At 38.2% G+C, this 15,761-nt stretch overlaps 1 protein-coding gene and 1 non-coding gene across 2 annotated transcripts in view; both read right to left on the bottom strand.

The window, feature by feature from the left end:
- The window catches only part of Anxa10 (annexin A10), a 47,314-nt gene that overhangs the window by 23,978 nt on the left and 7,575 nt on the right, over window positions 1-15,761 (bottom strand). The window contains exons 2-3 of the mRNA XM_090353785.1: window positions 7,395-7,476; window positions 1,474-1,568 (exon numbers count right to left, since the gene is read on the bottom strand). Coding sequence (XP_090209911.1) covers window positions 1,474-1,568; window positions 7,395-7,476 — 177 coding nt within the window. The remainder of the gene's footprint in view (window positions 1-1,473; window positions 1,569-7,394; window positions 7,477-15,761) is intronic.
- On the bottom strand, window positions 10,827-10,934 carry LOC150049339 (U6 spliceosomal RNA). The gene has a single exon (XR_016539054.1). It is a non-coding gene; the product is annotated as a U6 spliceosomal RNA (small nuclear RNA).

Consider the following 15,761-nt stretch of genomic DNA (forward strand, 5'->3'; position numbering starts at 1 on the left):
GGCTTGTACTCAGGACCTCAAGCTGGCTCGTCTGCTTGCTCATCTGGTACTCTACCACTTGAGCCTCATCTCCAGTCCCGACTTTAGGTGGCTGTTTTGGGGGTGGGATCTTCTGTACTTTTCTGCCTTAGCTGGCTTTGAACTGTATTTCTCCATATCTCAGGCTCCTGAGTAGCTAGAATTACTGAAGTAAGCCACCAGCACAAAGTGTGATTGCTTTCTCCCCTTTTGTTTATTTATTTGTAGTATCGGAGAATAAGCCAGGATGTCATGCATTCCAGGCAAGTATTGTACCAATTGAGCCATGGCTCTGGCAAATTTAAATCATATTAGATTAGCAATGATACAATCTTCACAGATTTTATATTCTCTTTCCAAAGAAAATTAGTGTTGGTGTCATGGGATCATGAGCTAAGGTTAACAATTTTATGTGGAATAAGAGATATAACTGGTCTTTCCTTCAACTTAAGTTAACTAATGTCACTGCTTACTATTAGTGGCTTTGGGATCATTAATTCATCTTAAACATAAGAGTATCTTTTATTTTTATGGAGATGGAACAAATTTATATGGACTTCTTTAGAGGAAGTTTTATGCTAGTGGTTCATTGATAATGCTCAGTTGACAAAGTAATTGCTATTTCAAGCCCCTTTCAGCCTGAAGAGTTTTTGTTCTGAATCTGTGGTTTAAATGCATAACAAAAGCAAGGGGGAAACTTTAATGGTACTCTCTTTGTGATTAGAATGTGATTACTTTAAAACATTATGGGTAGGTTTATTGCCTTAAACTATTTTTAAACAGTTTTTCTTCTTTTCTTTTTTTTGTGGTTCCTGCATGCTGTTGAGAAGAAAAGCTAGCAGAGAATTCACTTTGATTCAGGATCTGTAGAGAATATGAGGGAAAGGCAGGATTTTTTTTTTGCTAGTCCTGGGGCTTGAACTCAGGGCCTGAGCTCTGTCCTTGGGCTTTCTCAAGGCTAGAGCTCTACCACTTGAGCCACGGCAACATTTCTGGCTTTTTCTATGTATGTGGTACCGAGGAATTGAACCTGGTCTTCGTGCATGCTAGGCAAGCACTCTACCACCAGGCCAAACTCCTGGCCCCAGGATTGTTTTTTGACCTAGTGATCACTCTTCCTCCTGTCTAGACTTCCTAAAGCTCCACATGGAAGCAATGCTTAGTTGTACAATAGACAGTTTAAGGTTTTCTAAGCTTAAGGGTGGGAAGGTGTATGATTTGGAAGAACTGGTAGCCACTGTGATTGTGAGGGTAACACAAACACACACACACACACACACACACACACACGTAATTTATATCATCTTTTGCTCTTTGAATAAATGTAAGAGGAATATGGAAGTTTTCTAACAGTGTGTTCTAATTTTTTTGGTGATCTATAACAATCCAGTTTTCTGAGAATCTTGTTAGGTTTCAGCTCTTGGTCCTAGAAATAGGTAGAGGTAGAACTCTTACCCGGCCATACATGCTCTGATAGGCTTCTGCAATCATCAGCCGTTGTCCATTGCTGCGCCGTGTTAGAATGTCAATCAGCACATCTTTGTCACATTCTGGAAAGAATAACAGTCGATGATTATTGAAACTACTTCAGTGAGCTGTCTGTGGTGATGTTCACCTATAATTCCAGCTACTAGGATGACAGTGCTAAAAGGATCATGAGTATGAGGTCCAGCTTGGGCAAAGCTAGGGAGACCCTGTCTCAAAAAAAAGAGGTAGAGCAGTTGCCTAGCACTGAGGAGGCTGTGGGTTCAAACTCCAGTCACTTTCTTCCTTTCCCTCTCTCTCATTCTTTCTCTCTGTCCTTCTGTCTGACTGTCTGTATGCCTTCTTCTCTCTCTCTCTCTCTCTCTGTCTCTCTCTCTCTCTCTGTCTCTCTCTCTCTCTCTCTCTCTCTCTCTCTCTCTCTCTCTCTCTCTCTCTCTCACACACACACACACACACACACACACTAGAATTAAGAAAAAAATCTATTACATAAGCATCAATACCAATATGCAAGAATTACCCTTGATGTTAAGGCCTAGTGCAATTTAAACTAAAATTCAAACTCATATAGAAATGCGTATTAAAGTTTAGTTCCTTCTTAGCTTTCATTTTAGTACAATTACTATAGAGTACCTTTATTCTGATACAAAGATCTGGCTAAAGAAATAAACGTAAGAGTGTAAGGTAGTTTTTCTTCAGTAACCCATACTGAAGAATAAAAGGGAAGGGGGGCTTCCTTGACTTCTAAACTGGTAAATATGCAAATCACAATCACAATGTTTTGTTAGAGAGATGTTGCCTACAATGACCATACCTTATAAAACTATGGCTGTTCCTGTCAGAACCTGCAGGGGAAGGATAGTTCACAGAGGAGAACATCCTGAAAGCACATGGCCACTGTGTGTTTCTGTGGAGGGCTGCGAAGCCCTCTTTCTTTGTAGGTCACACAATGTCTCTCATTCATAATGCAGGCCCTGTTTCAGGACGATGCAGCCTCCATCTCCTCATATATCGTATTATGTCATATGTCATATCATATCATAGATATCCTACTGGGCTAATGTGTACTTTAAGGTACAAGTAGAGTTTTCTCTACGGAATTGCTGGCCGTGTCTGTTGATGTGAGAGACTAGGCCATGACTGCTGTCGACATAGTCTTCCATTTGCGGATGGACCTGCCTTTACAGCTGCAGGTTCATCTGTCTCTCCCTTTTCTTGGTATCAAGCTGGCCATTCTGCTTCTGTTCTACCCTTAGTATGGCCACATGAGGTCCTATAAGGTTTGTCTAGAGTGGTCTTCTCTTTCTTTTTTAAATGTTATTGTCAGGGTAATGTATAGCGGGGTTACAGTTACATTCATCAGGTAGTGACTGCATCACTTCTCACACATTGATAGCCCTTCTCATGTTTTTTGTCCCCATTTCCCCTCCCCCAACCCCTCCCAATCTTCTTGTTTCCCCTTTACCTTCCCCATTTCAAATAAACAAATAAAATTATATACAATATACTAGGTGACAAAGTCAGATACAGCAACAATATGAGATTAACCATAAGGGCAAAAAAAAAAAAAAGAGAAGAGAAGTATCATAGTATATTAGAACAGCAACCACACAAGATAAAGCTCTCATTTCCATATCCCAGAGTTCCTTTCATTTAGCTAGAGTGGTCATTCCTTGCTTCCTTTAAAATTTTGAATCCTTTGTCCAGCAGCTGAACTAGTAACTTGAAGAAAAGGGAAGAGCTGATGGCAGAGGAAGCAGCAATGAGGGAGAGGGGATAAGGGGATCATAGCAGCACTGAATCACCACCTCACAGAGGAGTGAGCATGCTTACGAAGAAGGCCAATCAGAGCCCAAGAGCTGGCCTCGGGGGTCATCAGATCAGTGGGATGGGCATTGCTGACTGCTGTGCCCTAGGAGCATGGGCAGGGCTGGCCATTGTAAGGTGCAAAGTCAGCCCTGGGGGGTGACATCAGGGATGGTAGCTCAGGGCCCTGGCAGCAGCAGTGACAGCACAGGGGATGGTCCCAGGTAGCAGTGGGGTCAGAAGTTACACTACCATTGCTCATGTGGTGCCACACAAAAGCAGTGGCATCAGTGACTGAAGAGAGCTGGTCACAGGAAGAGCCCCAGTGAACCCTCACGTCCAAAGCATGGGATGAGTCCCTGTAAGGTTGAGATCACTGTGTCCACGGCCTGTGTAAGAAGTGCAACACCCAAAAGGCAGTCACTTGTCCAACTGGCAGCCACCACTGTGCCTTGCTGAGGTGACAGATGATTTCAGGGCTTGGAATAACTGGAGGCGATTATCTTGGCCTACAAAAATTCCATCAAGGTAAGACAAAGACCCAGGACAGCAGATGGGTAATAAAGACAAACGTTAATGAAAGAAAGAAAGAAAGAAAGAAAGAAAGAAAGAAAGAAAGAAAGAAAGAAAATAAAGGGCTTGAACTCAAGGCCTCTTGCTATCCCTTAGCTTTTCTACTTGAGCCACAACTCTGCTCTCTTGAGTTTTACAGATTTTTCTCCCTGGACTGACATTGAACCTTAATCCTCAGATCAACTTCCTGAGTAACTAGGATTACAGTTTTTCATGGAGGTCATTTCATTTTTGTCTCCTTATTTGGCTGTTTTTCTTTTCTCAAACAGTAAAGATTTTTAGAGTCTTTGCTGGTGTAAAAATGTATTTGTCTAAAAGTATTGACATATAGTTATTGTATCTCAATACAATTTGACTGGAGAAATTTCATCAAATTTTATTTTTACTTTGTGTCTAAAAAACAGTCCTTGTCATCAAAATAATACTTAATAAAGAAAAACTGAATTTGTATTCTTCTTAAACTTATATGAAACATTCAATGAGGCAGACCATGGTCTGCCATGAAACATATATGTTTCATATATATGTCTCATTTATATAATATATAATAAACATATAATTTTTGACAGTCCTAGGCTTAAGCTCAGGGCCTGAGCAATGTCCTTGGACTTTTTCAAGGCTAGAGCTCTTCCAATTGAGCCACAGCACCACTTTCAGCTTTTTTTCTTTGTATATGGTACTAAGGAATCGAACCCGGGTCTTCGTGCATGCTAGGCAAGCACTCTAGCACTAGGCCAAACTCCTGGCCCCTATAAACATATAAATTAAAAAAATTAAATTAAACCAATGTATACTCTTTAATCATAAGAAATTATACTAGAAATCAAGAAGAAGCTAGCTAGAAAACGCCAAAATAATTGTAGATTAAACAACACATTTCTAAATACCATATGGTCAATTAAAAGTTCAGATGAGAAGAAAATGCAACTCATTGAACTTTGTGAGATAGTTAATTGAGTGCTTAGAGGGTATTTTCTGCATCTATAATAAAAGAAGAAAGAGCTGAAACTAGTTTCAGCTTCTACTTTGTTACTAGAAAAAGAACACAGATTACACCTAAAGTAAATAAAATAAATAATGATGTGTATTGAATACACAACAGAATTTATTGCTAGATAAAATCAGTGTCATCAAACACTAGTTCTGATTTCTTCCTTTAGATCAAGAAGCATGACTTGTAGAATTGCAACCTCTTTGTACAACTACTTAATAGCAATTTAAAAAAACCTAACTACTTCTTTATGAAGATCAATAAAATCTATATTTCTCCATCTAGTCAGGCTTAGAAAGCGAGACAGGTAACAATAATGGTAACAGAGATAAACCAAGGGCCATCAAAATTCATGGGCATTGTAAATATGAAAAATGAATATGATGAAAAATTTTATGCTCACACACTTGGTAGATTTGATGATCTGAATCAATTCCTTCAAAGATACAATCCAAACTCCATACAAGGAAAAGCAGACTACTTGAATAATCCAATATATGTATAAAAGAATCAATAACTAAGAATCTACCAACCCAGAAAAACATCCAGACCAGTTGTATTCACTCCAGAGAGAGAAGAGTTCTGCCAAACTTTTGAAGAAGAAACACTGGTTCTCTCTCATCTATCCGATGTAATAGAAGCAGAGGGAATATTTCTAACTCATTCTCTGAAGACATTATTACTCTAATATTGAAACCAGAGAAAGATTCCAAGAGGGAAAACAAAACAAACAAAAAAACAACTAGTAACAAGAATCTTCCATGAACAAATACAACTTCAATTCAATATCAAACTCTCAGCTAGACAGGAATAGAAAGAAACTTCATATCAATAAAGATCACATTCAAAGTTCTACAGCCAACACCATACTTAATGATAGAATGATGCAGTATAAAGAAGAATATCTAGTCTAAAAATCTCGGAATTATTTTTTTCAAGATTAATTCTGGTTGTTGGCTTCTTTGAGATTTAGGATTGGAAGTAAAAAATGGCTGCAAATTGTTCAAGATCTCATGAACATGACCTGACAGTTATATATGCTAAGAGATCCAAGATCAATACTGTTTCCCCATTTTCTATCAAGTAGCTAGAAATTAACAGCAAGTAGCTGTTAATAACGGTAAACTAGAAAGGGAGTTCATTGTTCTGGAGTGCTAACTGATCACTTTTCTTTCTTACCTTGAGATTAATAAATTTTTATACAAGGTGAGACTAATTTTTTATGCTTGTTGCTGTTTTGCTTCCAGATTGTTTTAATTGAAACCTCCAGAGAAAATATTGCTAATTGTTTTCCAATTGTTCTGTTGAAGGCATCATGACAGACAGACTATAAAGAAAGACTATGGAGCTGTGACCTTGTTCTAGTCTGCTGTAGGAGAACTCTGCCATCAAATGCACACTCGTAGAATCCTTAGGCCTAGTACCTGGACAAACCAAAAACTATCACCAAAGGGAATCTGTTTCTTGACTCTAAAATTTCAATGACAGGGAAAACTGAAACTGAAGCAGAGAATTTAATGGTGTGTGTGTGAATAGATTGTTCTGACCTATAGCTTTAAAGCAAAACATTGTACTCCTGAAGAAAAGTTAATCTGTAAATTTTTTCTTTATTGTTTTAGTATCTTAAAAGGCTTAAAAGTATAGCAAACTCTTGAAGTGAACTTAAAAAAATCATAAAAGCCTATTGTTTTCCTTTGGGATACTGATGGTAAATAAAACTCTGTGCTGTATATTTTATGCATACACACACACACACACACACACACACACACACTACACCACATATACACTGTGCAAAGGTGACCTTATCTTTAAAGCCAAGAGCTTGCTTTCTTATGAACAAAGACTTCACATGTGTTATGAAATCATTTCCCTCACGTTATTTGTCTTTGAGGTTTGAAGTAGATTTTCTTTAAGGAAAAGTTATATTTTAACAGATCGACATCATATCTTCAAGAGCACGTCTTTTAAAAATGAATGCAACAAATTTCCTCTCCTTCTCTCCCTACAACCCTCTTCTAAACTCCAGCCTCACTTGGTGAACTAGTCAGTTGTTAAGCCAAACTCCAAGCCGGAAATCTCAGCATGCACTCTGCCTCTGCAGACAGGCAAGACAGGCATTGCCTCAGTGTGAGTGAAAATGAAGGAGTGAGGAAAGCAAGAGCCTGTGGGGACTGCACAGCCAGGGGCGCCTGGAGCACACAAAGATTCAGAGCAAGGCTTACTTGGACAGCTTGTGGAAAGAAGAGCATTTGAACCAGAAGTAGATAGGGTTCTTTGAGGTTGAAAGTTGACATTACAGACAAGGCGAACATGTCAGGATCACGTGGCAAATCTCTTCAGCGTTCTTGTCTTTTTCGGTAATCTTTCTTAGTCTACTTTTTGCTTGCTTTTGGCTTTGTTTTCATTTAATCTATGCCTGCTTTTTATAGAGCATCAAATAATTTTTACCCATAGCATTATCTTAAGGTAAAGCAAGACCATACTATAATAATACAAGTGTGGGAATTCCTAGACTCACGGAATCCTTGCAGGGCTCCTCCAATCATCTGGGCATCCATTACGGGGTTAAAGTTAGGCATTGGGAAGATGGTTCCTTGAACCTGGAAAGAAATGTCAATGAGAAAGAAATTATGGTAATTCACATTAGAGGTTCAACATGGTTTCCAAGTAAATACATAGGAAAATATAGTCTATGTGTTGAAATTATTACAGATACCCTCAGGTCCTGCTTGTGTACTAACACAAAAAGCAACTTTGCTTAAGCTTAGTTTATCCAATGGCCTATACTCTGTGGATTTCTATTAATTTTTTTGAGTAGGAAACTGAGACTCTAGAACACATTGTAGAAAAATGCAAGAATCAAACTTAAAATGTGTTCATAGTGAAGAGCAAACACTTCCTTTTAGAACTTGGAACTAGTTAATGTAACTTTAAACTAGAACTGCATTGAGAAGATTGACATCCTGTATAGAATGAGACGTGGCACTTGTACCCATGGATATATTTTTGCACATAAGTGAAGACCTGAAATTGTATGAGAGAAAATTGAAATATTTGGATTAGGATTAGATGTGTCATAAAAATCTTGGCAATATAGATAGGGATGAGATTACTTAACTGCAGCTCATAGCAGCAGAGGAAAACATAAAAATAGCCTGACATTCCCTATAAATGCTCTGTGTAGCCAATGTAAAAAGGTAGAACATTTACGATAGGCTTTGCATCCTCATGGGCTATTGCTTCCGCTAGAGCCAGCCCAGGACTAGGTGCCACGCAGCTTGTGAGAGCTGTCCATCAAAATTTATTAAGAAGGCCAGTTCTTCACATTTGTTGTCAGTGTGCCCAGGAACATTGAAAAGTAAAAAAATGCCTTTCACCGTGAATGAGTCTCCTAGGACTTCTGAGAACCTCATTCACCAAGCTCTCCTTGCAGCAATCCGGGGAGGAGAGACAGCATTCCAGCATTTATTGTCAAAGAGAAAATTAATTAGTCAGTGAGAACAAGACTGAACTATAATTTCTCCTGAAGTGAATAATAACATACCAACACTGATGTATTTATGAAAGAATTTTTGGGTTAAGACAAATAAATTCCTTTTGGATTTGGTTTTACTGACACTGGTAAATCTGAAGTGGTCTGTGTGAAGTAGATTGAAATCTATATAGCAATTTTAATGTGGCCATATTTCCATACTTGGACATATGTCTATGTTAGTGGAATGCATGTTCTTCTCTCATGTTTATAGGGACTGATTTGTGTACTTAAGAGAAGCACTTTCTCTGCAACTCACATTGCTCCTTCATTTCCAAATAAATTTCCAATCTGCTTCTGATATCTCCAGTTGAGTGTGTACTTCCTAGGAGACAAGTTCTCTTGAGCCTATCTCTAACTGCGAAGATATGAGGTATGAGGAAGTTCTACCTTATTTATCACTCTTCCTCCTCAGAGGCATTTTGTTTGCTGCTAGGATGCTTCCTCCAATTTGTTAAAAAAAAAAAAAAAGGCTCATTGGAAGATGGGATTTACTGCACCCAAGCAGGTACTTGAATCCCAATGTGTGGCTCAAGCTAGAGCACTTACACCCTTCCCCTCATTTCTTGCAGTTCTTTTTGGAGGTGTGTCACTTTAACGTGGCTCATTCTGTCTTGTTTGGGATTATAATCAAATCCCATGCCTTGTAAATTAGAGATAATGCTGTACGAAGTACTCTCACTCCTCAAGGCTCAAAGTCTAGCATTTGGCCTGGGCTTGTACTAACTGATAATCTGAAGTGCATGCCAGACTTCAAGTTGAGCTCAGCTATTAGCGGAAGAACCTGTGCTACACAGACAGCGAAGTGTTTGTGTAAATTGCAAAGCACTGTGTGAACCACTCTATCCAGGCATCTGGAGATGAAGGAAACCAGGTAGCATACATTGGCCCCGCAGAAGAATGGCTGCTGTTTTAGAAGAACTCTCTTGAAGATCAGAAATTCTAGGAACAAGTGCTTCAGTACAGCTTTAAGAGAAGAATATGCTACATGCAGCACACAATAAGACAATGACACCTACAGACAGGTTTGCTTAATTTGTGGTTATAAGATGTAGAAGTCTCTTTTTTCACTTAATTTTTGATGTTCAGAGATATTTTATGGATTGACAATATTGGCTTCATTTTTTATTATTAAATCATATCTTTCCAGACTTATTCCTCAAGTCAAAGCTAATGAGTACTACATGTTTAGAACTAAGCAAAGCCCAAAGACCTATGATCAAGAAGTACACATTTTATGAAAAAATATCAAGAGAAATAATGTATTAAAAATAAGGCTATTAATATTTAAATAACTGACATGAAATATCTCTAGCTAGTTGAAATTATAGCATCTTTCCTTCATACAAATATTCTCTGTCATCCAGATACTTTAGAATTGTTTTAGAAAATATAAAGGAACACTAGTGGTAGAGTGCTTGCCTAGCATGCATGAAGGCCTAGGTTTGATTCCTTGGTACCACATAAACAAGAAAAGCCAGAAGTGGTGCTGTGGCTTAAGTGGTAGAATGCTGCATTAAGCAAAAGAAGCCCAGGGGTAGTGCTCAGGCCCTGAGTTCAAGTCCCAGGACTGGCAAATACATACATATATAATAATAATAGTGATGATGATAAACAATAAAAATCTTACTCTATGATATCCCTTAGTTTTCTAGTAATGAATTTACTTTTTGTGGCTTAAAATTTAAATGAGATAGCATTTACTATTTTTATTCCTTTGAATATTCTTGTCTTTACATTACAGGAACCTTATTTGTGATATAGATATCATTTACTTCAAGAAAAGTATAAAATAATAAAAACCAATTAAGGAACAGAGATCCTTCATTCTCCACGAAAGACAGATCAATCTGGAGCTTTGCCCTCTCTGCAGAAGCTAAAGATTTATGGCTTTCTTTTTTTATTGTAATGTATAGTGGGGTTACAGTTACATTCACTAGATAGTAAGTGCATTACTTCTCACACATTGATCACCCCTTCTCATGTTTTTGTCCCCATTTTCCTCGCCCCACCCCATCCCAATCATCTTGTTTTCTCCCCTTCTCTTTCCTATTTCAAGTAAACAAATAAATGTATATACCATATGTCAGGTAACAAAGTCAGATACAGTAACAATATGAGATTAACCAAAGGACAACCAAATAGAAGAGGATTTAACATAGTACATTAAGAACAACAATCATACATGATGAAGCTCTTGTTTCCATATCCTGGGGAGCCTTATCCTACATGACCTTATGTATCTAGGTTTTGCCCTATTGTAATCTTCAGCTAAGAGAGTTCTAGGTGTGTACTAATTATTACAAATGGGGGAAACCATTGAGCCTATATTCATTTGGATCTGGCTTACTTAATATGATTTTTTCCAAGTCTTTCCATTTCCTTAAAATGGGGCGATGTCATTCTTTCTGATGACAGAAAAATGTGGAACACTTCATTGAATTAGCATGTCATCCTTGCGCAGAGGCCATGCTAATCTTCTCTGTATAGTTTCAATTTTAGTATATGTGCTGCTGAAGTGAGGACAAGATTTATGGCTTTTCAATAGGTCTTCCATAAAGTCCTTTCAAGCTTCCCTAGAAAGAACTGCTAACCTTGACCAACAATGCAGAGATAACAGTATTCTTTTTCTTTTTATTCATCATAGGGCTTGTACTCAGGGCTTGGGTGCTGTTCCTGAGCTGTTTCTAGGCTAGCATTCTACCATTTTGACCTATAGTGCTACTTGCAATTTTCTGGTGGCTAATTGGAGACAAATGTCTCACAGACTCTCTTGCCTGGGCTGGCTTTGAACCACAATCCTCAGATCTCAGCCTAGTGAGTAGCAAGGATGAAAGGTATGAGTCACCAGTGCCCAGCTTATAGAATTCTTTCTAGCTGCATCGTGACTGATATATCTTCTGAATCTTCCATCCAGCTTGGAAAAGTATAGAGCACCTAGGCCAATGTTTTAGGAAGCATATTCGCATGAAATTCTAGTGCTTTGCTTTGTTTGTTTTTGCCAGCAATCCATTTGATTATTTCTCCCTTTCTTATACTTCTTTTCAAAAGGGAAAATAGTAAAAGAACTTCTTAAAATATCCTTCCCCAAATAAAGAATCAGTGATTTTAGCCCTGTCATCATCCCCAGAAACATTTCTTTCTTAGTTAAAAACTATGGAATCGATTTCAGGTTAAGTACATTTCTGAAAGCCTCCTTTCGCAGTGCAGATGGCTCAGAAGGAGAAATCTCTAGTACAGAATATATTTCACCAGGCTTTAAAGGCTGTCCTTTGAGGGGAATTATTGAGGTTCTCAATAATTTAGGCCATAACTCCCCTTTCATTAGTGTGACTTAGTAAGGAGGTAGGACAGTGGAATCCAGCTGCTCTGGGAGAGTGGTTGCTTTACAATCAGGTCCACTGTGAATTGTTCTAAGACGATTTGTGAGGAGCTGAGAGCACAGCATTAATCAGAACAAGCAAGGACCCGTGGAGTTTCAACAACTTTCTCCCCAAATACAGAGAATGCAGGACTGGGACCAGTCACTGGGAGACTGCACATCTGATGAAGGTTGCATAATCATTTCAGCTGAAAGGGAAGGCTCAGCTTTTTGAAAACCTTTCTGACATTCAGTTGTTCACTATCCCCTGCTAAGGGTCTTTTCATGCCTGGCGGTTCTTCCTAACTTTGTAATAGCTCCTTTTCCTTGGAGATGGCAGCGCTTTTCTTGAGAGCATCCATATCGATTCACAGGAAATTGGCTTTGTAGTTGAACAAATGCTGAGTGTGATAAGAAGAAAAATGAATGATAGGACTATAAAACAGGTCCTTTCTGGATTATAAATGCTAATAGCAAGAGAGGGTGGAGACTAGGGAGAGTAATAGTTGAAATGTTTTTTGAAAATGAATCAAGGAGGCTTTTTGAGGTTGGCTAGGAAAGGGGAAGCAGAGGCTAGGGAGAGTTATGGAGGAGCTGAATCTGATCAATGTACATTAGGTGCATACATGCACCTGTCAAAGCGAATGGCCTGTGTACAATGAATTGATGTTAATGAAATAAAAGGAGAGGGGAAAAAGAGAAATGCATTTATCCTTTTATCCTAAATACATTTATCCATTCTGTTACATAATACTTAAGAGTGACCCAAGTGAAAGCAGAGTCTGTACAGAAATAAAAGAGAGAACAGACAATGTCTACTAACTTTTCAGTATAGACCAAAATTTTGCAGGGTAGTGACCTTGTCATGGGAAGACCTTCCAAAACTATTGTTGAATCCGTCCCCAGAGTGAGGGTGTTGTGAAAGGTGGCTCTCTCCAAGAGTGTTTGTGAGGAGGAATTGAGTCCCCTAATAAACAGGTTCATGGGAGGAGAAGTTCTTTTTCTGCTACTCTACCTTCTGTCCTATGAAGACACAGGTTTCCTCTCACTCAGAAAAACACAATAGTACCAATTTTTGATGCATACATTGCATATCTACCACACAAACTTTCTGAGCCTGGCTTTGGGGACTCACGCCTGTAATCCTAGCTATTCAGAAGGCTGAGATATGAGGTTTGTGGTCCAAACTCAGCCAGGGCAGGAAGGTCTATGAGATTCTTATCTCCAATAATCTACTGAAAAAAAGCTGGAAATGGTGATGTGGCACAAATAGGACAGTGCTAGCCTTGAGCAGAAAGGGGCTCAGGACCCTGAGTTCATGCCCCAGAACCTGAAAAAAAAAAAAAGAATTAAGCAAACAAATTCACTAACAAATGTGTTTGGCACTGTTGCTACACAGGAAGAAATGGAGATACAGGGAGGTATAGTTCCATTGTTAGACTTGAGATTAGTCAGTAATGAAGCCTAATCAAACTTATGCCTACCTGTTCTCAGACCTATACATTCTTAACTGCTACAGTAACTCCGTTCCAAAATTACAAGAAATATAGTGAGGATATGTTTATCATTCATTATTTAATTAATATATAATGAATGGAATCAATTTTAATAGATAGTTAATGTTACCAATAAAATCTTATTTGGGAAGAATAAAAATTATTTATAATCTCATTGTCTACAAGTAATGGTGGGCTAATTTTGTTTCTTTCAGAAGAGGAATAGTCTGTTGAATGCTGTACCTATATTCTTTTCATATTTTCAAATATAGTCATTAGGATTTCTAAGTGGATCAGTGGGGCATCTGATTGGGTAAGGTGACCTTTCTTTATAAACTAAATATTTATGTTCATTATGCTATTTTCTTCTCTCCCTCTCCCCCGCCCCCCCCTCTCTCTGTTTCTCCCTCCCTCTCTCTCTCTCTTTCTCTCTTTCTCTTTTGTCAGTCATGGGACTTGAACTCTGGGCCTGGGGGTGCTGTCCATGAGCTCTTCAGTCAAGGCTACCGCCCTACCCCTTGAGCCACAGAATGACTTCCAGTTTCTGGTGGTTAATTGAAGATAAGAGTCTTATAGACTTTAGTGCTCAGGCTGGCTTTGAACCTGGATCCTCAGATCTCAGCCTCATGAGTAGCTAGGATTGCAGGCGTGAGCTCTCAAGCACGGATCTGTTTTCTTCTCTCTTGAAGATAAACATTATCAGGTATCCCTAAAGATAATATTCAATCTTGTTTATAAATGATCTAATTAATAATAAGATATCATTAAAATTGCATTTTAATCAAAAATATATAATCAAAAGGGGTGATATTTAATTTTAATACTCCTATTGTGCTTTGGGGTAAAATGGGTTGCAAATGTATTTTGCCTGTCCTATCATACAGGGCTGAAGGAAGCTCTAGTCCTCTTAGTAGCTGTACACAACTCAAATCTCATCTTTATAGTCTTTTTTTGTTTTGTTTTGTGGGTCGTGGGGCTTGAACTCTGGGCCTGGGCATTGTACCCAAGAAAAACAGCTCAAGGCTACTGCCCTATCTCTTGAACCACAGCTCCACTTCCCCTTTTTGAGTGATTAATTGTAGATAAGAATCTCAGGGACTTTAGTGCCCAGCCTGGCTTTGAACCTAGATCCTTCAGATCTCACCCTCCTGAGTAGCTAGGATTACAGGCGTGAGCCACCGTTCCCAGCCACATCTTTATTGTCTTTATCTGATTTGATGCTAGCTACAGGGCCATATAATTCGAGGTAAGTGTTCCTCTTTCAACATGCTATTTATTCATGAAAAATTACCGAGCAATATTTATACATAATCACTTGCTTAGTAATTCACAATCTATAAAGACAAGTGTTCTGACTTTAAATCCAAGAGTTTTCCAAGGTATTTTACCTGTCATTAAAAAAAAATCTTTACTCATTATTCTTGCATTAAAAAAATATGTGGTGACTCACGCCTGTAATCCTAGCTACTCAGATGGCTGAGATATGAGGATCACAGTTCAAAGCAAGCCCAAACACTAAAATGTCTGTGAGATTCTTATCTCCTATTAATCACCATAATACCAGAAGTGGCTCTGTGACTCAGGGGTAGGGCAGTAGCCTTGAGCTAAAAAGCTGAGGGACAATGCTCAGGCCCTGGGTTAAAGTTCCAGAACAGACAAAACAACAACAACAACAAAACCATAAGGTACTGAAGTATTAGTCTCTGCCTAGGGTCATTGGCAAATCAGGGAGGATAAGTAAAGCATTCAGTACTCCACCTTGAGTTGTGTTGGTTATAAGACTTTCAGGTTTAGAACAATTACTGTCTTTTCCAAGTTTCCTGGGGGTTTTAAATATGAATAGCTTTTAGACTTGCCAAGTGTTGCTTGTATGTCATGTTTAATGACGTTTCTTTTACAACTGCTTAATATAGTGAACTCTCCTGGTTTATGTTAAAATGCTGAACCAGCCTGTCTCTGTTGGGCCAAATCACAGTTGATGGTTCTACATTCTTTTTCTATACACTAAATTTGTGTTTTAGGTTGAGTCTGTTTACATCTTCATTTATAAAAATTCCCACTTTTCAATTTTCTTTTCTTATAATGTGAGTTGCTTCTTGTCCTAAGTACAATCTTGTTCCATGAAATGAGTCAGAAAGTTTTCTTATTCCCAGAAAGCAGATAACCTGAGTGGCTTGATATCTATTTAGAAAGTCAATTTTCAGGGAAGAAAATTCAAATCTTGCATAGTTTCACTGGAGATTTCTACCAACTATTTAAGGGAGAAATAATATAATTTCCATGAAATTCTTTTATAAAATAAAATAGAACACTGACATGTTCTTATCAACCTTGGAAAATATTTTGACTATTGAAAAGTGTTAAGATAAAAATAAAAGAATACAAATAATATATTCTCCTGTTGAGACTGCTTCTCATAGGACTACAGTTGGCTATTTTTTGGCATGTGTTGGTCCTAGGGCTAGAATTTAGGGACTGGGTACTGTTTTTAAGCTA

The sequence above is a fragment of the Megascapheus bottae genome, chromosome 20 (genome assembly GCF_031878675.1).
Source record: "Megascapheus bottae isolate mThoBot1 chromosome 20, mThoBot2.hap1, whole genome shotgun sequence".
NCBI classification, from domain to species: Eukaryota; Metazoa; Chordata; class Mammalia; order Rodentia; family Geomyidae; genus Megascapheus; species Megascapheus bottae.